The following is a 24,494-nucleotide window of genomic DNA, read 5'->3' on the forward strand; positions in this document are numbered from 1 at the left end:
GCTGTCGCAGGGGGCGCGGGTTTGTGACGCGGCTGTCGCTCCCCCGGACGCTCAGTGGTTGGCGCTGGGCTGTCGCAGGGGGCGCGGGTTTGTGACGCGGCTGTGGCTCCCCCGGAGGGTCAGTGGTTGGCGCTGGGCTGTCGTAGGGGGCTCGGGTTTGTGACGCGGCTGTGGCTCCCCCGGAGGGTCAGTGGTTGGCGCTGGGCTGTCGTAAGGGGCTCGGGTTTGTGACGCGGCTGTGGCTCCCCCGGACGCTCAGTGGTCGGCGCTCGGCAGTCGGAGGGGGCGCGGGGCTGTGACGCAGCTGTGACCCCTACCCCAGCCCCGAGGTCGGGAGAGGAGGGTCAGTGGTCGGCGCTCGGTGGAGGCTCCGGGGGTGGGGTCTGGGCGGGGTTGGATTCTTTACATCCAGGTGGGTGCTGACGTCAGGCGGCGGCCGGGGCCCTAACCCCGGCCCCGGAGGTCGGGGAGGGAAATGAGTGATGTATGCAAATGTATGGAGATATATGTAAACACGTGTGAATGTATGCGCATTTATTTAATTGCACGTGAGTGCATGCAGGCTTCTGGAAATGTATAGAAATTTATGCAAATTTACCTAAGCGTGTGTGAGCTCATTTAATTCTATGCAAACGCCGGCAGGTTTTTGGAAATGTATGGAAATCTATGCAATTTTATGGAAACACATGGAAACTTATGTAAATATGCATGCAAATCTGTAATTTTATGGAAATTTATGTAAATATATGTAATTTTGGAAAAAGGAGTGAATTGTTGGTGCGCGCGGCCCAGCAAAGGGAGCCAAGGCTTTGCCTAGGGTGGAGGGGCGGCTATGTAATGTATATAGAATGTATATGTGCACATATAGAATGCACACAGAACATATAGAATACGGACCAACAGCCATGCATGTGCTTACGTTGTGCGTCTGTAATGTCCTCGTATCTGTATGCATACGCTTGTTCACGTACATATGCGATGTATACGTTCGCACACGCGACATACACATACACTGCGCATATGCGGGACGCGTGGTTGCCTATATGTCGTGTTCACTCACTGTTTCGTTCACCTCGGGGGATGTATACATGCGCACGCAGTGGGTACCTAAGCAGCGCATGTGTATGTACGTGTGTATACGTTGTATGCGCGTATAATGTATATATATTTGTATACACATGTGTGCGATGTGTTATTTATATATATAATGTATATATACAATACGCATATATATACATATATAAATGTATATACAGTGCTTATTGGTGGTTTCATTCCCCTTAAGATGTATATATATATACGTACACACACCCTGGGGCTGGGGTGGTGGTGTGGGTCAGTGGTCAGGACGTATATACACACACACACACGCACACACACACATGTATACATAGGACGCAGCCCCTTCCCCCGGAAAGGCCGTGACGTGAGCAGCGACGACGGTGACAAGAGACGCGCTCTGACCACTGACCCACCTCTCCAGCTTTTAATGTTAAAAAATATTAAAAATCCGATGGCTCCGGAAGTCCGGTTCCCCCTTGGAGTCCGTCTCCATCCGTCCACCCGACTTCCGGTTCCTCAGCCTGTCGGTTCCCCCACCAAGAACCTGAGAAGAGAAGCGCTCTAACCACTGGACCACCCCTCCCCTGCCCTCCCCAGTCCCTGGGGTTTCCCACTCCGTGCCCTGACCACTGGGCCACCCCTCCCCTCCCTATCACCCCAGGGTTTCCCACTCTGTGCCCTGACCACTGAGCAACCCCTCCCCTCCCTATCACCCCGCGGTTTCCCACTCCATGTCCTGACCACTGAGCAACCCCTCCCCTCGCTATCACCCTGGGGTTTCCCACTCGGTGCCCTGACCACTGGGCCACCCCTCCCCTCCCTATCACCCCAGGGTTTCCCACTCTGTGCCCTGACCACTGAGCAACCCCTCCCCTCCCTATCACCCCGCGGTTTCCCACTCCATGTCCTGACCACTGAGCAACCCCTCCCCTCGCTATCACCCTGGGGTTTCCCACTCGGTGCCCTGACCACTGGGCCACCCTTCCCCTCCCTATCACCCCAGGGTTTCCCACACCATGTCCTGACCACTGAGCAACCCCTACCCTCCCTATCACCCTGGGGTTTCCCACTCCATGCCTTGACCACTGAGCAACCCCTCCCTTCCCTATCACCCCAGGATTTCCCACTCTGTGCCCTGACCACTGGGCCACCCTCCCCTCCCTTTCACCCTGGGGTTTCCCACTCCATGCCTTGACCACTGAGCAAACCCTCCCCTCCCTGTCACCCTGGGTTTTCCCACTCCATGTCTTGACCACTGAACCACCCCGCCCCTCCTCTCCCTATCACCTCGGGGCTTCACACTCCCTGCCCTGACCACTGAGCCACCCCCCCTCCCTATAACAATGGGGTTTCCCACTCCGGGCCCTGACCACTGAGCAACCCCTCCCCTCCCTGTCACCCTGGGGTTTCCCACTCCGGGCCCTGACCACTGGGCAACCCTCTCCCCCTATCACCCTGGGGTTTCCCCACTCCGGGCCCTGACCACTGAGACAGCCTTCCCCTCCCTATCACCCTGGGGTTTCCCACTCCTTGCCCTGACCACTGGACCACCATTCCCCTCCCTATCACCCCAGGGTTTCCCACTCCATGTCCTGACCACAGGGCCACCCCTCCCCGCCCCAGCCCCTGGGGTTTCCCACTCCATGCCCTGACCACTGGAGCTACCCTCCCCACCCTATCACCCCAGGGTTTCCCAATCCATGCCTTGACCACTGAGCCACCCTACCGTCCCTATCACCCTAGGGTTTCCCACTTCATGCCCTGACCACTGAGCCACCCTCCCCTCCCCAGCACCCGGGGTTTCCCAGTCCGGGCCCTGACCACTGAACCACCCCACCCTTCCCCTCGCTATCACCCCGGGATTTACCCCTCCCGGCCCTGACCACTAAGCCACACCTCACTTTCCCAGCCCATGGGATTTCCCAATCCAGGCCCTGACCACTGAATAACCGCGCCCCATCACCCGCAGCGGAGGATGACGGGAGGAGGCGGGGGCTCACGTGAGGCAGCAGAGGACGGACAGGAGGGCGGCGGTGACAAAGAGGGCCAAGATGGAGGACGGAGGCACCGAGGCCAGGAGGGGGAAGAGGTCAGACGGGTGACCTTTAAACCGGAGTTTCCTAGTCCTCCTGGATCCTACGGGGAGAGGGCGGGGCCTACGTAGAGTGGGAGTGACCATGTCGGAGTGGGCGTGACCACGTCAGAATGGGCGTGGCCTTGGAGAACAGGGCGTGCCTCGCCGAGGGGGCGTGGTTTTGAGGAGAGGCGTGCTCCGTCAGGGTGGGCGTGGCCATGCTGCTGTGGGAGGGGTCTTGCAGGAGAGTGCATGGCCCTGTCAGAGTGGGCGTGGGCATGTTGGGGAGGGCGTGGGCTTGTGGAAGCGGGTGTGGCCCAGTCTGAGTGCACACGGAACTGCGCAGTGGGCGTATCCCGGGGGAAGTGGGCGGGGCTTTGTTTTCCCTGACCTGAACCCTGTATTTCCGGTCTCTCGGCATCAGACACCATCTTCCCAACTGTGAACACGGACGTGGCGGACTGTATCACTTCCGGTTCAAACTTCACTTCCGGTGTTCCCGGGGGCGTGGCAGGGTCCGTTCTACCTCTCAATTCTGATTCTCTCACTTCCGGGGCGAGTGGGGGCGTGGCCGATTCCGTTCGCCCTGTCAATTCCGGTTCTACTTCCGGGGCGACCAGGGGCGTGGCCTGGTCCGTTCTCACTCTCAATTCGGGTTCTCTCACTTCCTGGGAGAGTGAAGGCGTGTCCGGGTAAGCTCCCCCTCTTACTTCCTCTCCCTTGCTCCATTCCGAGGAGAGTCAAACCGGTGGGGGCGTGGCCGACTCCGCTCCGCCCCTCACTTCACCTCCTCCCCTCACCTGCGGGGTGAGTGGCACTGATGGGGGCGGGGCCGACTCCGCACCGCCCATCTCTTCAGCTCCGCCCCTCGCTTCTGGGGCGAGTGGAGACATTGGGGGCGTGGCCGACTCCGCACCGCCCATCTCTTCAGCTCCTCCCCTCGTTTCTAGGGCGTGTGGAGACGTGGGGGGCGTGGCCGACTCTGCACCGCCCCTCTCTTCAGCTCCGCCCCTCGCTTCTGGGGCGTGTGGAGACATTAGGGGCGTGGCCGACTCCGCACCGCCCATCACTTCAGCTCCTCCCCTCACTTCCAGTTCAAGCGGCAAACTTGACGGGGGAGTGGCCGGGTCGTCTGCACCCCGGACTTCCGGTCCTCCTCTCATTTCCGGTGTCAGCGACAGCGAAGAGGGCGTGAACGGTAGGAGGCGGAGCACAGCGAGGAGCAGCGCAGCCATGGCGGCCGGCAAAACCGCGCAGGCGCGTTTCCCCCAATAACCCCGCGCGGTTCAGTGACGTCACACACCCCGGGGCACGAGAACGCTGACGTCCACAGACGCACAGAGAACGTGGAACGTCTCCCGAGGGGGGCGGGGAGAGAACTCGAGGCCGCGCAGGGCCGAAGTGGGGCACTGTGCAGGGGCCGGGTAGGGAAGCGCGGTGGTCTGCGCTGACCAGACAGTGTCCGGGTAGTGTAGCCCAGTGGCCAGTGGATCCGATGCCCACGCCGGCGCCTTCCGGGCGGCCCGGGGACGCTTCCCCGGGCCCCGGACGGGATGTGACGTGCGGTCCTTCGCAGCAAGATGGCCGCCGCGAGATGCGAGATCCCGCCCGACCCAGCACCGCCTGCGTCCCGATCCCGCTCCGGAGTAAAACGAGAAAGCGGAAGCGGACAAGATCGCCGGCCCGACGTTCGCCGCGGCTGAACCGGAAGCGCGAGACAGAGGAGGATGCTCCGGAGCGCGAGGTCAAAGGTCGGAGAACAACGGGGGACCCGCGCTTCCGGTTCCCCGAAGTGTGGGCGCTGAAAACCGTGTCCCGACACCGCCCAGCAGTGGAAACGAAGAGTCCGGAGGATGTGGACTCCGACTCCGACGTTATTTCCGGTCCCTCGGAGACGCATCGAGCAGAAGGGGCAGCTTCCGGTGACGGCGGCATACTGGGGTCTGTGATGTCACTGTACGACGGATGCTGTTCAGCCCTGTGGGCCGGCCTACCCGAAAGGCCACCCGGCGAGGCCCCGGAAGAAGATGACAACGAGTGGGCCGGGACCTCAGAGGAGAAACGCGTCATGTGCGTGTCCCTGAAGGATACCCCCGGCCGGTGACACCTTGACCCGTGATCCAGTGACCCCGCGACCCCTGAGGGATTTCCTAATGCATTTCAATTTCTGGAGGTGGGGTGGGGAAAATAAATGAAGATATAGAAAATATATGACGTAGTTAAGCACGTGACGGTGAATCGGGGGTCGTGAAATTATCCACATCACTAAATTATTTGCGCGAAACGGCCCTTACATTTATGCAAATGACTTGGTTTTTTTATATTCAAATGACACAGCTATATATGCAAATTCGCTAACATGCAAATAGCCGGGGACTACATGCAAATGTCCGATTCCAATAAGCAAATGACAGTTTGGTTATGTGCAAACGATACAATTATATGCAAATTTCACAGCACCTATATGCACAAGTGCACGGGTATATGCAAATGTAAGAAACATATATGCAAATTTCAGGGTTGATTTAATAGTAAACCATAAATATAAGCAAATATCGGAATTGCGTATGCAAATGACCCAGCAAACATTGGGGCTCCCAAGGATCGAAGTGACGCAACTGTTCTCTATGCAAATGAGCGGGCTCCGTACGCAAATATGACCAGGGAAACACGGACAAGGATAAAGGACGTTTAATGTTTGCCAACCGGCGTCTCCCTGACGTCCTCCCCGCCGCACCCGTTACTCACACGAGGGCGGCCAACGGCAAAGCAAGTCCAACGGAAGCAAGGCCGGGTTGCGATCCCGACCGAAAACCGCCTGAGGTCAACCCCTCCGCAGCGGTCACTCACGGGCCTGCGATCAATAGCCGCGCGGCCGCGCCGGAACCTCCGACAACGGAGACGCTGCCGAGAACCTCCCTGACATCACTTCCTTCGCGCCCCTCACTCCGGCCGGGCCGCCAATCGCCCCGCTGGCGGCCCCACCGGAAGTGAGGCGGGACTTCGGAGCCGGGGGCCGGAAGCTGCGCAGGTCACAGCTCGCTCCGCCTCCTTCCCAAGATGGCGGCGGCTCAGGGAGGGCGCGGCTTGGAGGCGGGCAACGGTCGGCGGCTGCACCTGGGGATTCCAGAAGCGGTGTTCGTGGTAAGCAGCTGTTACCCGGCGTCCTCCGCTGACGGAGACGTCCGTTTACCCGGGGTCCGGGCAGGACGGCGCTTTCCGCTCGCTTCCGGCCCTAGAGGGCTCAGCGGAACCGGGACAAACGGCCCCGGAAGGGAACTGCCTCACCCGGAAGGGAAAGCAAGCTCCGTGGAGGGAGCCGTGGGGAGAAACCTAATTAAAAGGTGCCAGGAAGGGAACGGCCGGCACCGGATGGTACCGCTCGGCCTCCGGTCGGTTCCCGGGCCTGGGTCGTTGGGAGAAACCGGGCTAAAGGGCCCCGGATGGGTACGGCCTGACCCGGAAGGGAACGTGTGGTCCCGAAAGGGAATATCCGGCGATTCACGGGCCTGGGTCGTGGGGAGAAACCTAGCTAAATGGTCCCGGAGGGGAACTTCCGGACCCGGAAGAGAACGCCGGGTCCCGGAAAGAAACGTCCGGCCTGTAGTCGGTTCCTGGGCCTGGACCGTTGCGAAAAACCGCACTAAACGGTCACGGAAGGGAACTGACTAACCGGAAGGGAACGGTTTGCCCACAAAAGTAACGTCAGGCCGTTCCCAGGCCTCGGTCGACGGGCGGAACGGAGGTCTAGGGACCCGGAAGGGAACGTGTGGTCCCGAATGCAAACTTCCGGGTTGCAATCGGTTCCCGGGCCTGGGTCTTTGGGAGAAAGTGGGCTAAGTGGTCCCGAATGGGTACTGCCTGACCCGGAAGGGGACGTGTGGTCCCGGAAGGGAATATACGGCGATTCACGGGCCTGGGCCGTGGGGAGAAACATAACTAGACGGTTCCGGAAGGCAACTTCTGGACCCGAAAGTGAGGGCCGGGTCCCGGAAAGAAACGTTCGTCCTGTAGTCGGTTCCTGACTAAGGACTGTTGGGATAAACGGCACGACACGGTCCTGGGAGGGAACTTCCTGACCCGGAAGGCAATGTACGGCGATTCCCGGGCCTAGGTCGTTGGGAGGCACCGAATTCAGGGGAACCGGAAGGGAACGTCCGGCCCCGGAAGGGAATTTTTTGTCCCGAATGCAAACTTCCGGGTTATAGTCGGTTCCTCGGCCTGGGTCGTTGGGACAAACCTGGCTAAACGACCCCGGATGGTAATTGCCTGAACCGGAAGGGAACGTGTGGTCCCGGAAGCGAGCATCCGGCGATTCACGGGCCTCGGTGTGGGGAGAAACGGTCCCGGATGGGAACGTCCCACCCCGGAAGTGAACGATTGTTATTAAGTCGGTTCCTGGGCCTGGGAAGCTGGGCGGAACCATTTTGAGCGGCCCCGGAAGGGAACGTGTGGTCCCGAAAGTAAACATCCGGCGTGCATTCGGTTCCGGGCCTAGTTCCCGGGGAGGAATCGGGCTAAACGGCCTCGGAAAGGAAGGTCCGGCGATTGCCGGGCCTGGGTCGTTGGGAGGAACCGGTCTCTATGCACCCGGAAGGGGAGGCCCGTCCCCGGACGTGAACGACTGTCCTCCGGTCGGCTCCTAGGCCTTGGTACCGGGAAGGACCCGAGTTCAAGGTCCCGGAAGGGAACGACTGTCCTCCGGTCAGCTCGTAGGCCTTGATAACGGGGAGGACCCGAGTTCAAGGTCCCGGAAGGGAACTCCCGGCCCCGGAAGTGAAAGACTGTCCTCTGGTCCGCTCCTAGGCCTTGGTACCGGGAAGGACCCGAGTTCAAGGTCCCGGAAGGGGAAGTCCACCCCGGAAGTGAACGACTGTCCGCCGGTCGGCACCTAGGCCTTGGTACCGGGAAGGGCCCGAGTTCAAGGTGCCGGAAGGGAACGACTGTTCTCCGGTCAGCTCGTAGGCCTTGATAACGGGGAGGACCCGAGTTCAAGGTCCCGGAAGGGAACTCCCGGCCCCGGAAGTGAACGACTGTCCTCCGGTCGGCTCCTAGGCCTGGGTACCGGGAAGGACTCTAGTTCAAGGTTCCGGCAGGGAACGTCCGGCCCCGGAAGTGAACGACTATCCTCCGGTCGGCTCCTAGGCCTTGGTAACGGGGAGGACCCAAGTTCAAGGTCCCGGAAGGGAACGTCCGGTCTCGGAAGGGAACGACTGTCCTCCGGTCGGCTCCTAGGCCTGGGTACCGGGAAGGGCCCGAGTTCAAAGGTCCCGGAAGGGAACTTTCGGCGATTCCGGGGTCTGAGTGATTGGAGGAACCTAAGTAAACGGCCCCGGAAGTGAACGCCTGGCCCCGGAAGTGTACGCTCGGCCTCCAGTCGGTTTCTGGGCTTGGGGTGCTGGGCGGAACCGGGCTGCAGGGCCCGGGAAGGGAACGTGTGATTCCGGAAGGACACTTATGGCCTGAATTCCGTACCCGGGCCAGGGTCCTAGGGCAGAACGGAGCTCAAGGGTCCCGGAAGGGAGCGCGCGGCCGTTCTCCTCCTCTCTTCTTTTATTTTTCAGTTTTGTTTTCCAAAAAAACGGTCAGTTTTTGTTCCCCGGGAATTTTATTATTTTTTTTCTTCCCGTTTTGGAGGCTTTTTTTTTTTTTTGCTATTTTTTCCGGAAAAAATATTTTATATAGTTTTCCATATTATCAAAGTCATTTTCCCCGTAAATATTTTGTGTGTGTGTGTGTGTGTGTGTGTAATATTTTTTCCACTCTTTAATTTCAGGATCATTTTCCTGAAAAAAATTGTATTTTTTGGGAAAAAACTTGTGTAATTTTTTTTCTGGAAAACTCTATTTTCAGGATTTTTTTTTCCGTAAATATGTTCTTTTTTTGTGCGTGTGTGAAACATTTCCTGTGTTTTTTAGTTGTAATTTCACGATTATTTACCTGCAAAAATTGTATTATTTTTGGAAAAATATTTTTAGGACGATTTTTATCGAAAACGGCAATGATTTCCCTCAAATGCTTTCCGCGCCTTTAAGATTTCGTAGAATATTTTCCTAAGATTTATTTTAAAGTGTATTCTGCGTGTTTTCTGCCGATTAGTTTTAAAAATCAATTATATTAATATATTTAAATATATTTAAATCTCAATATTTCAAATTTTATGTGAATTATATTCAGGATCGATACAGGTGCAGGATCATTTTTCCCAAAAGTCAATCATTTCGCTATTAACATTTGCTGTATACTTTTAGCGTTAACAGGATTATTCCATATTTTCAGAATGATGTTCCCAAAAGAGAAAAAAAAATTAAAATAAAATCGTCCGGGTTGGGGATTTTGCTCAGTGGTTAGAGCGCTTGCCTAACAAGCCCAAGGCCCTGCGTTCGGTCCCCAGCTCCGAAAAAAAGAAAAGAAAAAAAATTGTCCATACTTTTCCTTAAATGTTTTCGGCCTCTTCGACATTTTGAGGATAATAATTTTCCAAAATCATGTTCAATTTTTTTTAAAAATATTTTCGGTGTCTCTCATCAAGACGATTTTCCCAAAAATAAACATTTTTTTCCCTTTCGATATTTGGAGAATTTTTTTTTTCAGGACTATTTGCCCCACCCAAAGATGTAAATGTTTTTTTTCCCCCTAAGTATTTTACGCATCTTTAAATTTTAGAATTATTTTACCCAAAAAAAAAAATTAAATCGATCTTTTTCGACATCTATGTCTGCGTCTTTTATGTTTTAAGGACGATTTTCTCAAACCATTTCCTTAAAAAATTATTCTCCCCCTTTATAGGTGAGTGTCCTCGTGACGTCATTTTATGTATGGGAAAAAATCATTTTCAAAATGTAAGAGAAAAAGAAAAACATTTCTGGAAAAAAAGAATTTTGGGGGGAAAATAATCCCCAAAATATCAAACACGCGGAAAATATCTGAGGGAACAATATACAGGATTCATTTTTCTGAAATAGTTTCTATGTCTCTCATGTTATCGAGATGATTTTCCCAAAAAATATACATTTTTTCCCTTAAATATTTTCTATCTTCAATACTTTAAAACTGGTTTCCCCCGGCTCCCGAAAAATTCGTCATTATTTGCATTTAAATATAAAATACCTTAAATATTTTGAGAATTATCATTGTTTTTTTCCAGGACCATTTTTAGCCCAAGATCTTTTACGCGTCTTTAGATTTTTAGGATTATTGTAGTTAAAAAAAAATCGTATTAATTTTATATATAAAACAAACAAAAATATTTTTTGGGAAAATACATAATCCGCAAAATATTAAAGACGCGTAAAATATTTTGGGGGAAAATATACAGGATTTATTTTTCTGAAATAGTTTGTGTCTTATCGGGATGATTTTCCCAAAAAAATATACATTTCTCCCTTAAATATTTTCTACCTTTAATACTTTCAAAATGGTTTCCCACGCTCCCAAAAAAAAGTCAATATTTTTAATTAAATACAAATTTTTTTCAATATTTTGAGAATTATTTTTTTCAAGGACGATTTTTACCCCTAAAATATTTTACGCGTCATTAGATTTTTAGGATTATTTTGTTAAAAAAAAACCGTATTGATTTTATATATAAAACAAACACATTTTTTTTGGAAAATAATCCCAAAAATATAAAATACGTGGAGAACATCTGAGGAAAATATATACAAGTTTTTTTTCTTTTTTTCGTAGCTGGGAACCGAACCCAGGCCCTGGGCTTCCTACGCAAGCGCTCGACCAGTGAGCTAAATCCCCAACCCCTATATACAGGATTTATTTTTTTGAGATTTTCTTTTACCGGGATGATTTTCCCAAAAATATATATTTTATTCCCTTACATATTTCCTATCTGTTTTTGAGGATTTTTATTTTACAAAATAATCGTCAAAAAAAGTTTTCCTCTGACCCCTCGCGGCGAATTTTCCCAAGGCGTCGCCATGTTTTTTCCTTAGGTATTTCCCTTAAGCGTCTTTAACGTATAGAATTAAATGTATCGTATATTATGTATTTGCTACGTTGAGCTAAATATAATAGTATTGTCCATTAATATATAATCTGCATTAATTATAATTACAGTTAATATATATGATATTTTTATTTTTCGTGCCTTTAATATATAGAATTAAATATATATTTAATATGTTGAGCTAAATACAATAACACATCATTAAATATATAGCATGCATTAATTATAATTATAATTATAGTTAATTATTATACATAATTTGTTTCTTTTCCGTGCCTTTATAATATAGAATTGAATATATCATATATGATTAATATGTTGAGCTAAATACAATAATATAGTAACACCATTAATATATATGTATTCAGTATAGTATAATTAACTACACTTAATATATACTACATGTTGAGTATTTTCTGTTTGTTGAGCTAAATACAATAATGTAACATTAATATATAAAATGCATTATAACATAATTAATTACACTTAATTAATCTATAATGTTTATTTTCCGTGCCTTGTATAGAATTAAATATATCATATATTATATGATTAATATATTGAGCGAAATACAATAATATAGTAACACATCATTATATATAATATGTAGTAATTATAATATAATTAAAATTAACCGCAATTAATATTTAATATATTTTTAGTATTTTCCGTGCCTTTAATATATAGAATTAAAAATATATGTTTAATATGTTGTGCTAAATAAAATATAACATCATTAATATATAAAATGCATTAATAAGTTTATTTGCCGTGCCTTTAATATATAGAATTTAATATATACTATGTTTAATATGTTGAGTGAAATACAATAACATATCATGAATATATAAAATGTATTAATCATAATATAATTAATTACAGTTAATTAACATAATATATGCTTCTTTTCCGTGCCTTTAATATATAGAATTAAATATGTCATATATTATAGATTAATAGTTGAGCTAAATACAGTAATAAACATCATTAATATATAATATGTGTTAATTATAATATAATTAAAATCAACCGGAATTAATATTTAGTATGAGTATTTTCCGTGCCTTTACTATATAGAATTTAATATATACTATGTTTAATATGTTGAGCGAAATACAATAACATATCATTAATGTATAAAATGTATTAACTATAATATAATTAATTATAATTAATTGCACTTAATTAATATATAACATACGCTTAATTTCCGTGCCTTTAATATATAGAATTAAATATATCATATATTACATGATATATTTATTATCGTATATCATATATTATATGATTAATGTGTTGAGCTAAATATATTACTGATGTGTTATAATTAATTACAGTTAATTTACATATAACGTATATTAATATTCAAAAAGATCACATGTTACCATTCTTACTAGCATCATCCTATGATTCAATATTTATACCCAATGTAAAGTCCGTGTCGGGAGTTGACGCAAATGACGTAGAATCCCAGCGCCGACGCTCGCGTGCGTCCATTGGAGCCGTACGCAGAGTTTGGCGCTGGGATCAGCGGCGGAAATGGCGGGGCCCCGTTCGGTGCAAAGCGAAAGGGGAGAGGATTAATGAATAATAATAATAATGCAAATAATATAAATAATAATGTGAATAATAATGTAAATATAAAAACCATAATGCAAATAATATAAATAATGTAAATATTATAAAAATAATGCAAATAATATAAATAATATAAATGATAATGTAAGTAATAGTATAAGTAATAATGATGTAAATAATATTAATAACAATATAAATAATAAATAATACTATTAATAATAATTTAAATAATAATATTGATAAATGATAACATAATAATGTAAATAATATAAGTATTAATGATGTAAATAACAATAATATAAATAATAATGTAAATATAAAAATAATATATTAATAATGTAAGTAATAATATTGATAATGTAAACGATAATAGAATAGTGTAAGTAATATAAGTAATAATGATGTGAATAATATTAATAATGTAAATATAAATAATGGTAATAATATAAATGGTATTAATAATGTAAATAATATAAGTAATAATGATGTAAATAATAGTAATGTAAATAATACTGTAAATATTATAAATAATAATGTTAATAATGTAAATAATAATGTAAATAATGTTAATAATGTAAATGATAATATGAATAATGTAAATAATATAAGTAATAATGACGTAAAAATAATAATGTAAATATTATAAATAATAATGATGTTAATAATGTAAATAATATTAATTATAATGTAAATAGTATTAATAATATAAACGATAATGTGAATAATACAAGTAATAATGATGTAAATAAGATTAATAATATAAATAATATAAATAATGATGTTAATAATAATGAAAATATCGCGTATACTTTGGTCTTTCATCCTATTTTTTAGATTTTTTTGAACGATTTGTTTTTCGTTTTATCGTTTACCTTATTTTATCTTTTTGGTCTTCTGGTTTGATTCCCGTGTTTTTTTCCGTTGCACTTCCTAAAAATTGATATTTATTTGAGATCTACTTGGAGAGTTAGACATTTTTATCCGATTTATTAACATTTTCTTACAACCATTTATTTGAGAATTTATTCCAAAAGTTAGAAATTTTTTATATTTATTTTGTATTTTATTTTCTTATTTTTATTTTTTATATTCCTTTTTCTTATTTTTTTGTGTTTTTTTCTTGTGTGTTTTCCATTTAACGTTTTAAAAACTTATTAAGATTTTATTAAAAGTATTTACTTAAGGTTTTCTTCTTTCAAAGATTGGGAATTCTTTAAAATTTAAGAAAATTAAGATTTTCTTTAAAAAAATTTTCTTAAAACGGTTTAAATATTAAAATTTTAAAATTAAAACTGTTGAAAATTAAAATATTTTCGTTTAAAATATTAACGTTTTTGAAAACTAATACCCATTTATTTGAAAAATTAAAAAATTTTAGTTTAAAATGTGTATTTGAAATATAAGAAATTGTATAACTTAAAATATCTATTAACGTTCCATAAAAATTATCTAAATTACTTTAATTGAGAAAATTTACTAACAATAAAATTAAAAATCGAAAGAAGCGCAACTCGCGATTTTAAATCTCGCGATATTTCCCTCTTGTCGTTGCAGGAGGTCATCGCCGTTAAAATGACCCGAGATTTAACGGTCTCTCGCGTTAAAATCCCGCAATATCTCCGTCTACCGCTGTATTTCCCGTCCGGACTTTAAAATCCCGCGATATTAACCGTCTCTTACGGTATCTCCCGGCTCCCGGGCTAAAATCTCGCGTCATAAACTGTTTCTCAGGACGTTAAAACCGAGTCTCACGATAGTTCCCTACTCCCGCGATATTAACTGGCTCACAATATCTCCCATCTGCAGCTTTATTTCCGGTCCGGACATTAAATTCCCGCGTCATTGCCTGAGTCCCGCGCTATTTCTCGTCTGCTGCCTGAAAATCCCGCGATATTAACCGTCTCTCACTGTATCTCCCGTCTCCCGCTCTAAAATCTCGCGATATTAACCGTCTCTCCGGTTGTAACTGGCGATATTTCCCACGCTCATCGCAGGAGGCCGTTGGAATCTCTCGGAATTTCCCTTATGGACGTTAAAATCCCGCGACATTAACCGTCTCTCACGCTATCTCCCGGCTACCGCCCTAAAATCTCGGTACATTAATCGTCTCTCGGGTCGTAACTTTCGATATTTCCCTCCCCGCTCAGCGCAAGAGGTCATTAAAATCTCGCGGTATTTCCCGTATGGATGATAAATCCCGCGTTATTAACCGTCTCTCGGGTTATATCTCGCGATATTTCCCCCTCTCGTCCCATGAGGCAGTTAAAATTGTGAGATATTTCCCGTCTCTGGGGATATTTCCCCCTCTTCTCGCAGGAGGTTGTGGTCGTTAAAATCCCGCGATATCTCGCGCTTTTCGCTTTAAAATCCTGCCATATTTCCTGCATGGACGTTAAATCCCGCGGTATTAACCGAGTCCCGCCCTATTTCTCGTCTGCTGCGTTTAAATCCCGCAGTATTAACCGTCTCTCGGGTTGTAACTCGCGATATTTCCCGCGCTCATTGCAGTAGGCCATTAAAATCCCGGTGTATTTCCCGTATGGACGTTAAAATCCCGCGACATTAACTGTCTCTCACTATCGTTCCCGTTTCCCGCGTTAAAATCCCGCGATATCTCCCGTCTGCCGCCCTATTTCCCGTTTGGACATAAAATCCCGGTGTATTTCCCGTATGGACGTTAAAATCCCGCGACATTAACTGTCTCTCACTATCGTTCCCGTTTCCAGCGTTAAAATCCCGCGATATCTCCCGTCTGCCGCCCTATTTCCCGTTTGGACATTAAAATCCCACGTTATTTCCTGCCTCCTGCGATATTTCCCATTTGGGTTTTAAAATCCATTGATTTTTCTTGTCTCCCGGGTTGAAATCCCGCGGTATTTCCTCCTCTCGATGCAGGAGGCCGTTAAAATCTGGAGCTATTTCCTGCCTCGCGTGTTTAAAGTCCAGCGATATTAACTGTCTCGCAGGAAGCCGTTAAAATCTCAAGATATAATTTATTAATATCTTATTAAAACTACTTATCATTTATTCATTTCCGGAATTAAAATCTTTTAACTTACAATATCTACTAACACTTTATTAAAACTATTTAAAAGCTACTCCTTTAATTTAAAATTTAAGATATTTTAAGTTAAAATATTTCCTAACATTTAATTAAACCTAAAAATCAACGGGAACCCAAAGGGGATTTTAAATCTCGCGATATTTCCCGCCCTCGTCATCCGTGGACAGGCGCGTAAAATTCTCACGATATATTCTGAATGGACGTTCAAATCACGCGATATTTCCCGTCTCCCGGGTTAAAATCCCGCGATATTTCCTCCTCTTTTTGCAGGAGGCCGTTAAAATCTCAAGCTATTTCCTGCCTCCCGCGTTAAAATCCCGCGATATTTCCCGTGTGGACGTTAAAATTCCGTGGTATTTCCCGCCACGTGAGGACGTGGACGCCTTCGTGGCGCAAACCCGGGAATTTTATTTTCATTTATTAATAACCTTTCATTAAAATTAAAAGTGCGAGGATAATTTGTTTTTAAACACTGAAATGATTTTAAGATATTTATTAACTTTTCTGAATATAAATATTTTATCAAAAGTATTTAAAATCTATTTCTAAATTCATAAATTTTTATTTTAATTTTTTTGTTTTCCGATTTTTAAAAATTTAATTTTTTAATAAAACTAATCATTTAAACGCTACGTTTAAGAATTAGAAATGTGTTAATTTTAAATATTAACATTTTTTAAAACGAAATCAAGGGAAGCGCAGAACGCTCTATAAAAAGTATTTTTTTGTTTTATTTTATTTATAATTATATTCAAAAGACTAAAAGTGCAGCCAGGCATGTAATCCTGTTTATTTTTATTTTTTTTATCTTTTCTTTTTTTCGGAGCTGGGAACCGAACCCAGGGCCTTGGGCTTGCTACGCAAGCGCTCTAACCACTGAGCTAAATCCCCAACCCCGGAAGACTCCCTCTTTAATATAGATAGAAATATTCTTTATCAGAGATTTAGGAGACCATTTTGCTACCTGGTTAAAAAAAAAAACAGATATTAATATGTAAAAAAAATTAACTTTTTTTATCTATTGATATTTTATCAAATCTGTTTAAAATCTATTTCAAAAATTAGAAATTTTTCATGCATATTTTGTCTTGTTTTCTTTTTTTCCCATTTTTAAAATATTAAGATTTTATTAGAACCGTACAAAATCCACCTATTGGAAAAATTAAAAAATTTTAAACTAATATATTAATTTTTCTTAAGACTTTTTGCTTAAAATGTATCTTAAATATTAAATTTCAGTAATTTTTATTCACTTTTGCCAAAACTACTTAAAACCTGTTTGTTTGCAAAATTAAAAAGTTTTGACGTAAAATATTTAACATTTTATTAAACTAAAAATGAAAGGAAGCGCGAGACGGGATTTTAAATCTCACGACACTTCCCTCCCTCGTCCCAGGAGGCCGTTAAAAATCCTGAGAGAGTTCCCGTCGCCCGCATTAAATTCCCGCGATATTTCCCGTGTGGCCGTTAAATTTCCAAGATGTTTCTCATCCTTACATGAGAATCGTGAGATATTGTCCCCCTCCCGCCATATTTGCCGCATTCCATGTTATGCCCGCCATGTTTCCCATACTCTGTGTTATTTCTCGGTTGGACCGTGAAATCTCGCGATATTTCTCCATCTCATCAAAGGAGACCCTTAAATATCGCGCGATATTTCCTATCTGGACTTTGAATTCTGGCGATATTTCCCGTCTGGACGTTAAAGTCCTGGGATATTAACTGCCTCCTGCGTTAAAATCCCGCGATATTTCCCGTCTCTCCCGTTAAATTCCCGAGAACTTTCTCGTCCGAACAAAAAAGTCATGAGATATTTTCCCCCCTCCCGCCATGTTTCCCATTTCCACCGTTAAATGCCACGGTATTTCCTCCTGTACACGGAGCCCATTAATTTCGCGCTATGTTTCACATTTGGACGTTAAAACCCCAGGATATCAACCGCCTCTCGCATTAAAATCTCGCGTCATTTCGCACTCTTGGCTGGAGGCGGTTAAAATCCTGAGATATCCCGGTCGTGATATTTCCCGTCTCTCCCGTTAAATTCCCGAGACGTTTCTCGTCCGGACAAAAGAGTCGTGAGATATTGTCCCCCTCCGGCCATATTTGCCGCCCCTATCGTTAAAATCCCGCGATGTTTCCCATACTCTGTGCTATTTCTAAAATGGACATTAAAATCTCGCGATATTTCTTCATTTCGTCACAGGAGGCCGTTAAATTCGCGCGATATTTCCCGACTGGACGTTAAAAATCCTGGGATGTTAACTGCTTCATGCGTTAAAATCTCACGATATTTCCCATCTGGACATTAAAGTCGTGAAATATTTCCCTCCTCCCGCCATATTTCACGCCTCTCGCTTTAAATTCCCGCGACTTTAACTGCCTCTCGTGATTAAATCTCACGATCTCTCCTGTGTGTCCTTCAAATCTTGAGATATTTCTTATCCTTATATTAGAGTTAGATATTGTCCCCCCTCCTGCCATATTTCCTGCATTCCACGTTTTAAAACCGCGATATTTCCCGTTTCTCGTGTTAATTTCCCACCATAGGTCCACGTTTCGTTTAAATCACGCGATATTTCCCGCCCCTCGCCTTAAAATCCCGCATAATCTCCTGTGTGGCCGTTAAATTCCTGAGATATTTCTCATCCGGACATTACAATCGTGAGATATTTCCCCCTTTCCGCCATATTTGCCGCCGCCCATGTTAAAAGTCCCGCGATGTTTCCTGTACTCTGTGTTATTTCTCGTTTGCATATTAAAACCTCGCGATATTCACCCCCCCCCCGTCCTCCCAAGAGGACGTTAAATTCTCGCGGTATTTCCGGTCTGGAGGTTTCTATCTCGCGATATTAACCGTCTCTCGCGTTAAAATCTCGTGACGATTTCTACTTTTCACAGGACGCCTTTAAAATCTTGAAATATTCCCTGCCTCACGCATTGAATTCCCGCTATATCTCCCGTGTGGCCGTTAAATTCCCGAGACGTTTCTCGTTCGGACATTAGAATCGTGATATTTCTCCATCTCATCAAAGGAAGCCGTTAAATTCGCACGATATTTCCCGTCTGGTCGTTAACATCCCGGAATATTAACCGCCTCCCGCGTTCAAATCCCGCGATATCTCCCGTGTGGCCGTTAAATTACCAAGACGTTTCACGTTAGGCCATTAAAATCGTGAGATATTTCTCCCCTCCCACCATATTTGCCGCCGCCTACGTTAAAATCCCGCAATGTTTCCCGTACTCTGTGACATTTCTCGGGTGGACGTTAAAATCTCGCGATATTTCTCCATCTCAACAAAGGAAACCGTTAAATTCCTGAGATGTTTCTCATCTGGACACTAAAATCGTGAGATATTTCCCCCCTCCCGCCATATTTTTTGCCTCCCGTGTTAAAATCCCGCGATATCTCCCACGTGGCCATTAAAATCCTGAGATGTTTCTCCTTCGGATATTAGAATCGTGAGATATTTCCCCCCTCCCGCCATGTTTTCCGCCTCTCGCTTTAAAATCTCGTGACTTTTCCCATGTCTCTTGGTAACATCTCGCGATATCTCCCCGCAGGAGGATGTGGACGCCTTCATGGCGCAGCCCGGAAATGAGAGCGCAGACGCCGCGCTGCGGAAGCTGGACGAGCGCTACCAGAAATACAAGTTCATGGAGCTCAGCCTCGCACAGCGCAAGCGCAGGTGACCGGAACTGGGCGGAGCCGCGGCCCGAAGTGTGCCCTGGGATGGCGAGGAGTTAGAGGGGCTCCGACAGGAAGTGGGCCCTGGGGTACGTGGGAAAGTGGGCGGGGACGTGCGCTACCGGAAATACAAATTCGTGGAGCTCAGCTAAGCAGAGCGCAAGCGCTGGTGAACGGAAGTGGGCGGAGCCCAAGCCGGAAGTGGACGGGAGTGAGAGGGGAGTTGGCCAAGAGTGGGCGGGGAATATCGCTACCGGAAATAGGACGTAGATTTTTTTTTCCCTTTTTTTTTTGGGGGGTCCGTGATGCCATGCTGACCCCTGACCCTTGAACCCCCGACCCCGTAGGCTGAAGTCGCAGATCCCTGAGATCAAGCAGACGCTGGAGATCCTCAAATACATGCAGCGGAAGAAGGTGAGAGGGGCGGGCACATGCAAATGAGGGTCCCAGTATGCAAATTAGCTTTCCGTGTGTGCCAATGATAGCTCTGCATGCAAATGAGAGCTCTGTTCGGGCCGGTGAGCAATTCCATATGCAAATGAGGGCTCTGCATGCAAATGAACACTCTGTTCAGGCTACTGTATTTTGCATATGCAAATGAAGGCCCCGTCCATGGCAGTGAGCCTCTTGTGTATGCAGACAGATGTCTTGCGTATGCAAATGTGAATTTCGTGAGGTCCCACGTGTGACCTACGTGACCTTTGCATCCCCGTGAACCCATGCGACCTATGTTGCTCTAACATCCATGTGACCTTTACATTCCCGTGACCCCCATGTGACCTACATGATCTTTATACCTCCGTGTCCCCCATGTGTCCTTTGCATCCTCTTGATCCCCATGTGACTTCTGTGTCCCCTATGTGACCTTTGCATCCCCGTGACCCCCATCTGCCCCATGTGACCTTTGCATCCCGGTATCCCTCATGTGACCTATGTTACCCTTATGTGACCCTCTGTGACCCCTATGTGACCTTTTCATTCCTGTGACCCCCATGAGCCCCGTGTGACCTTTGCATCCCCATGACACCCATCTGACCTTTGCATCCCTGTTACCCCATGTGACCTTTGCATCCCCGTGACCCCCATCTGCCCCATGTGACCTTTGCATCCCGGTATCCCTCATGTGACCTATGTTACCCTTATGTGACCCTCTGTGACCCCTATGTGACCTTTTCATTCCTGTGGCCTCCCGTGTGACCCATGTGATCTATGTGACTTTTACATTTCCGTGACCTACATGACCTTTATACCCCCCCCCGTGCCCCCCATGTGACTTCTGTGACCCCTGTGTGACTTTTGCATCCCTGTGACCCCCATGTGCCCCATGTGAACTTTGCATTCTCGTGACACCCCCATGTTACCCATGTGACCTACATAACCTTTGCATCCCCGTGACTCCCATGTGACCTCTGTGACCTTTGCACCCCGCCCTCCCCGCAGGGGTCGCCCCACGCCATGGAGACGCGCTTCCTGCTGGCCGACAACCTGTACTGCAAGGCCTTGGTGCCCCCGACGGACAGGGTCTGCCTGTGGCTGGGGGTGAGTGCGGTGGGCGGGGCGGGGCCGGGACCTATGGATGGTGCCGGGGTGGCCCCGACCTATAAGTTATGAGGTCATGGCCGAGACTGTGACGTATAGATTATTTGACTGTGACGTATGGACTATGTGACATCCGTGACCTGTATGTGCCCTGACCTATAGGTTTTCAACTCTGACTTTTATACATTGTGGGGTGCCCGAGGTATAGGTTGTAATGGCTGTGACCGTGACCTATAGATTAGGTAGTGATCGCTCTGACTAATGTATAGATTATGGAATGGTGGCTGTGAATTTCACCTATAGATCATGGAGGAGTTGTCGTGACAGTGACCTGTGTAGATTCCGGGGTCCCCTGACATATACGTTATTAATTGACTGTCGTGAGGGCTGCCAACATACAATTAAATAGGTAGTGGTGTAACCTATAGATTGTGTAGCGACATAACCTATAGGTTGCTCAGTGGGTGTAACCTAGTGACCCTAACCTATAGTCTAGTTTACAGCGATTTAACGTACAGATTGTGTGGTAACCTATGTAATCTATAGATGATATATATAAAAGGATACTATTACATTGTGTAATCTATAGGATGCCCATTGACATAACCTATAAAGTGTGTGGCAACCGTAATGTATAGATTGCTCAGTGGATGTAACCTAGCAACCGTAACCTATAGATTTTTCAGTGACGTAATGTGTAAATTATGTGGTGACCTATGTAATCTTTGATTATATTATACATAATATACTATATAATACGGGATATTATATTATGTAACCTACAGGTTATGTAGCGATGTAACATAGATTGCTCAGTGGGTGTAACCTAGTGACTGTGACCTATACATTGTGCAGCGACCATAACCTATAGGTTATGCAGTGACATAAAGTATAAATTATGTGGTGACCTATGTAATCTATACTTCTATTATATATAATATACTATATAATATAGGGCATTATTATACTATATAATCTATGCACTATGTAGCAATGTAACATATAGATTGCTCAGTGGTTGTATCCTAGTGACTGTAACCTATACATTGGGCAGCGACCATAACCTATAGACTACGCGGTGACGTAACCTATAGATCTTCATGCAGCGCCATAACGTATAGACCTCCCCCCCACCCCAGGCCAACGTGATGCTGGAGTACGACGTGGACGAGGCCCGGGCGCTGCTGGAGAAAAACCTGGCGACGGCGGCACGGAACCTGGAAGCCCTGGAGGACGACCTGGACTTCCTGCGGGACCAGTTCACCACCACGGAAGTCAGTATCCTGGACGTATGGACGGGGGCGGGGGGACAGGAGGGACGGTAAGAGTTCGTTCCTGGTTTAACGTATAGAAAATAGAGGAAAGGATGAGTTTATCCTCAGGATAACATATAGAGGAGAAAGACTAAGTTTATTAATGTAAAGAAAAGAATAGATTTGTTCTTAATGTATAGAAAACGATGGGTTTGTTCTCGTTAATGTGTAGAAAAGAACTGATTCACTCTTAATGTAAAGGAAACGTATAGAAAATAGAGGAAAGGATGAGTTTATCCTCAGGTTAACATATAAAGGAGAAAGACTGAGTTTATTAATGTAAAGAAAAGAATACATCTACTCTTACTGTATAGAAAAGGATGGACTCATTCCTGACTTAATGTATAGAAAAGAATGGGTTTGTTCTCAAGTTAATGTACAGGAAAGAAACAATCCATTCTTAATGTAAAGGAAAATGTAAAGAACGGACTTATTCTCACACTAACGTAAGGAAGGGAATGAATTTATTCTTTAATTAATGTAAAGAATAAATTTATTCCTGTAGGACCAGTTCACCACGGAAGTCAGTATCCTGGATGTATGGACGGGGGATCGGGGTGACGCGTGGGACCGGAAGAATCCGTTCCTAAGTTAATGTATAGAAAAGAAAGAATACATTCGTTCTTAATGTAAAGGAGAGAATGAATTTATTCTGAAATTAACATACAGAAAAGAATGGATTCGTTCTCAAATTATCGAAAAGAATGGGTTTATCCCTAAGTTAATGTATAGAAAGGAAAGAATGGATTCGTTCTTAATGTATAGAGAAGAATGAATTTTCTTAAATTAATGTAAAGAATAAATTTACTCTCAAGTGTGAAGAAAAATGTAAAGAACGCATTTATCCCTAAGTTAATGTATAGGAAAGAACGGATTTATCCCTAAGTTAATGTATAGAAGTAAAAGAATGGGTTCATTCTTAATGTAAAGGAAAGGATGAGTTTATTCTGAAATTAATGTATAGAAGAGAATGGATTCAATCTCAAATTATGGAAAAGAATGGGTTTATTCCTAACTTGATGTACAGAAAGGAATGAATTTATTCTTAAATTAATGTAAAGAATGAATTTACTCTCAAATGCAAAGAAAAATGTAAGGAACAGACTTATTCCTAAGTTAATGTATAGGAAAGAACGGATTTATGCCTAAGTTAATGTATAGAAAGGAAAGAATGGATTCGTTCTTAATGTAAAGGGAAGAATGAGTTTATTCTGAGATTAATGTAAAGAATAAATTTACTCTCAAATGTGAAGAAAAATGTACGGAACGGATTTATCCCTAAGTTAATGTATAGGAAAGAACGGATTTAGTCCTAAATAACTTTTAAAAAAAGAACAAATTCGTTCTTAAACGCAAAGAAAGACGTATAGGAAAGGACGGATCCGCTCGTAAGTCAACGTATAGGAAACCCAGAACGCGTTCTTCCTCGGATGAACCTAAAGCGACCCCAGCCCCTGTGCACGAGTCCCCACCCCACCCCCGTGTGTGTCCTATACGTCCCGGATCCTCTTTACGTTTTCCTTGACCCCCGACCCCGCAGACATGGCGCGCGTTTACAACTGGGACGTGAAGCGCAGGAACCGGGACGATGGCGGCGCCGCCAAGAGCAAAGCGTGAGGGCGCCGACCACTGCGCTCGCCCGCCCGATGTCCGTCTCACGCCTGAACATTAATGTATAGCTCACCGGTTTAATGTATATCACACCCGATTTGTTTTTCCCTCCCTCCCCTCCCCACCCCACCCCCCACAGCAGAATTAAAAACCCGAAGAGACGCCATCTTGTTTACCGTGCTCTGGGGACGTAAACCCCCTCCCCCGCGTCCTCGACGTGAACGGGAACGTATAGATCCCGCGTCGTTCGGGTTTCGGGGGCTGGGGAGGGTGGCGAGCTTCGTGATTCGCAGGAGGGCGCTAACCATTGGGCACCTCGAGCCCGTGCAGTTCTGGGTCTGTGAGCGCCTCGCGGAGGGGGGGGGGTGGAGGGGGGAAGGGGAGGAGGGGGGTGGGAGGGTTATGGTGGGGGTTGTGGGGGTGGGGGAGGGTGGGGGTAAGGGGATGGGGGTGGGGAAGTGAGGGCTTGGGGAGGCGGGAGGATGGGGGGTGGGGGTGGGGTTTGACGTAAAAGAAAGGTAGACGTAAGCCTGCGTCATTGATGTAAAGAAAAATGAATATAAATCTGCATCATTAACGTAAACAGACGTAAGCGTAATTCAGCA

The 24,494-nt window shown here is 45.5% G+C and overlaps 3 protein-coding genes across 26 annotated transcripts; 2 read left to right on the forward strand and 1 right to left on the reverse strand.

Moving 5' to 3' along the window:
* Window positions 1-1,475: 1,475 nt before the first annotated feature.
* On the reverse strand, window positions 1,476-6,057 carry LOC147998412 (uncharacterized). Of its 2 annotated transcripts, XM_087601096.1 has the most exons (5): window positions 5,885-6,057; window positions 3,937-5,303; window positions 3,528-3,804; window positions 3,063-3,198; window positions 1,476-1,606 (listed from the first exon to the last, which is right to left on the reverse strand). In XM_087601096.1, exons 2-5 carry the CDS (start codon window positions 4,369-4,371, stop codon window positions 1,579-1,581), a joined length of 876 nt encoding a protein of 291 aa, XP_087457222.1. In that variant the 5' UTR covers window positions 4,372-5,303; window positions 5,885-6,057; the 3' UTR covers window positions 1,476-1,578. The 2 variants fall into 2 exon arrangements, with proteins under 2 accessions (XP_087457222.1, XP_087457221.1); XM_087601095.1 differs by lacking the exons at window positions 1,476-1,606; window positions 5,885-6,057 and having other exon boundaries at window positions 3,115-3,804; window positions 3,937-4,371.
* On the forward strand, window positions 4,632-5,345 carry LOC147998413 (uncharacterized). Its single transcript, XM_087601097.1, has one exon. It carries the CDS (start codon window positions 4,632-4,634, stop codon window positions 5,238-5,240), a length of 609 nt encoding a protein of 202 aa, XP_087457223.1. The 3' UTR covers window positions 5,241-5,345.
* A 130-nt stretch (window positions 6,058-6,187) lies between the features above and the next one.
* On the forward strand, window positions 6,188-24,055 carry Vbp1 (VHL binding protein 1). 23 transcript variants are annotated; one of them, XM_087600758.1, is made up of 8 exons: window positions 7,633-8,496; window positions 14,232-14,358; window positions 14,484-14,771; window positions 19,303-19,427; window positions 19,774-19,840; window positions 20,867-20,965; window positions 22,105-22,243; window positions 23,819-24,055. In XM_087600758.1, the coding sequence occupies exons 4-8, from the start codon at window positions 19,321-19,323 to the stop codon at window positions 23,893-23,895; spliced, it is 489 nt and encodes a 162-aa protein (XP_087456884.1). In that variant the 5' UTR covers window positions 7,633-8,496; window positions 14,232-14,358; window positions 14,484-14,771; window positions 19,303-19,320; the 3' UTR covers window positions 23,896-24,055.
* Window positions 24,056-24,494: the final 439 nt, after the last annotated feature.

Source organism: Rattus norvegicus, chromosome X (genome assembly GCF_021556685.1).
Source record: "Rattus norvegicus strain SHRSP/BbbUtx chromosome X, alternate assembly SHRSP_T2T, whole genome shotgun sequence".
Classification (NCBI taxonomy): Eukaryota; Metazoa; Chordata; class Mammalia; order Rodentia; family Muridae; genus Rattus; species Rattus norvegicus.

What these genes read in the sequence shown, in the direction of transcription:
- Vbp1 (XM_087600750.1), top strand. Translation starts at nt 6,509, where the DNA reads ATGGTACCGCTCGGCCTCCGGTCGGTTCCCGGGCCTGGGTCGTTGGGA. An exon ending in GGCTAAAGGGCCCCGGATGG is followed by an intron (nt 6,584 to 19,302) that starts GTACGGCCTGAC and finishes ATCTCCCCGCAG; the next exon opens with GAGGATGTGGACGCCTTCAT. An exon ending in AATACATGCAGCGGAAGAAG is followed by an intron (nt 19,841 to 20,866) that starts GTGAGAGGGGCG and finishes CCCTCCCCGCAG; the next exon opens with GGGTCGCCCCACGCCATGGA.
- LOC147998413 (XM_087601097.1), top strand. Translation starts at nt 4,632, where the DNA reads ATGCCCACGCCGGCGCCTTCCGGGCGGCCCGGGGACGCTTCCCCGGGC.
- LOC147998412 (XM_087601095.1), bottom strand. Translation starts at nt 4,371, where the DNA reads ATGGCTGCGCTGCTCCTCGCTGTGCTCCGCCTCCTACCGTTCACGCCC. An exon ending in CAGTGCCACTCACCCCGCAG is followed by an intron (nt 3,805 to 3,936) that starts GTGAGGGGAGGA and finishes TCACTCTCCCAG; the next exon opens with GAAGTGAGAGAACCCGAATT.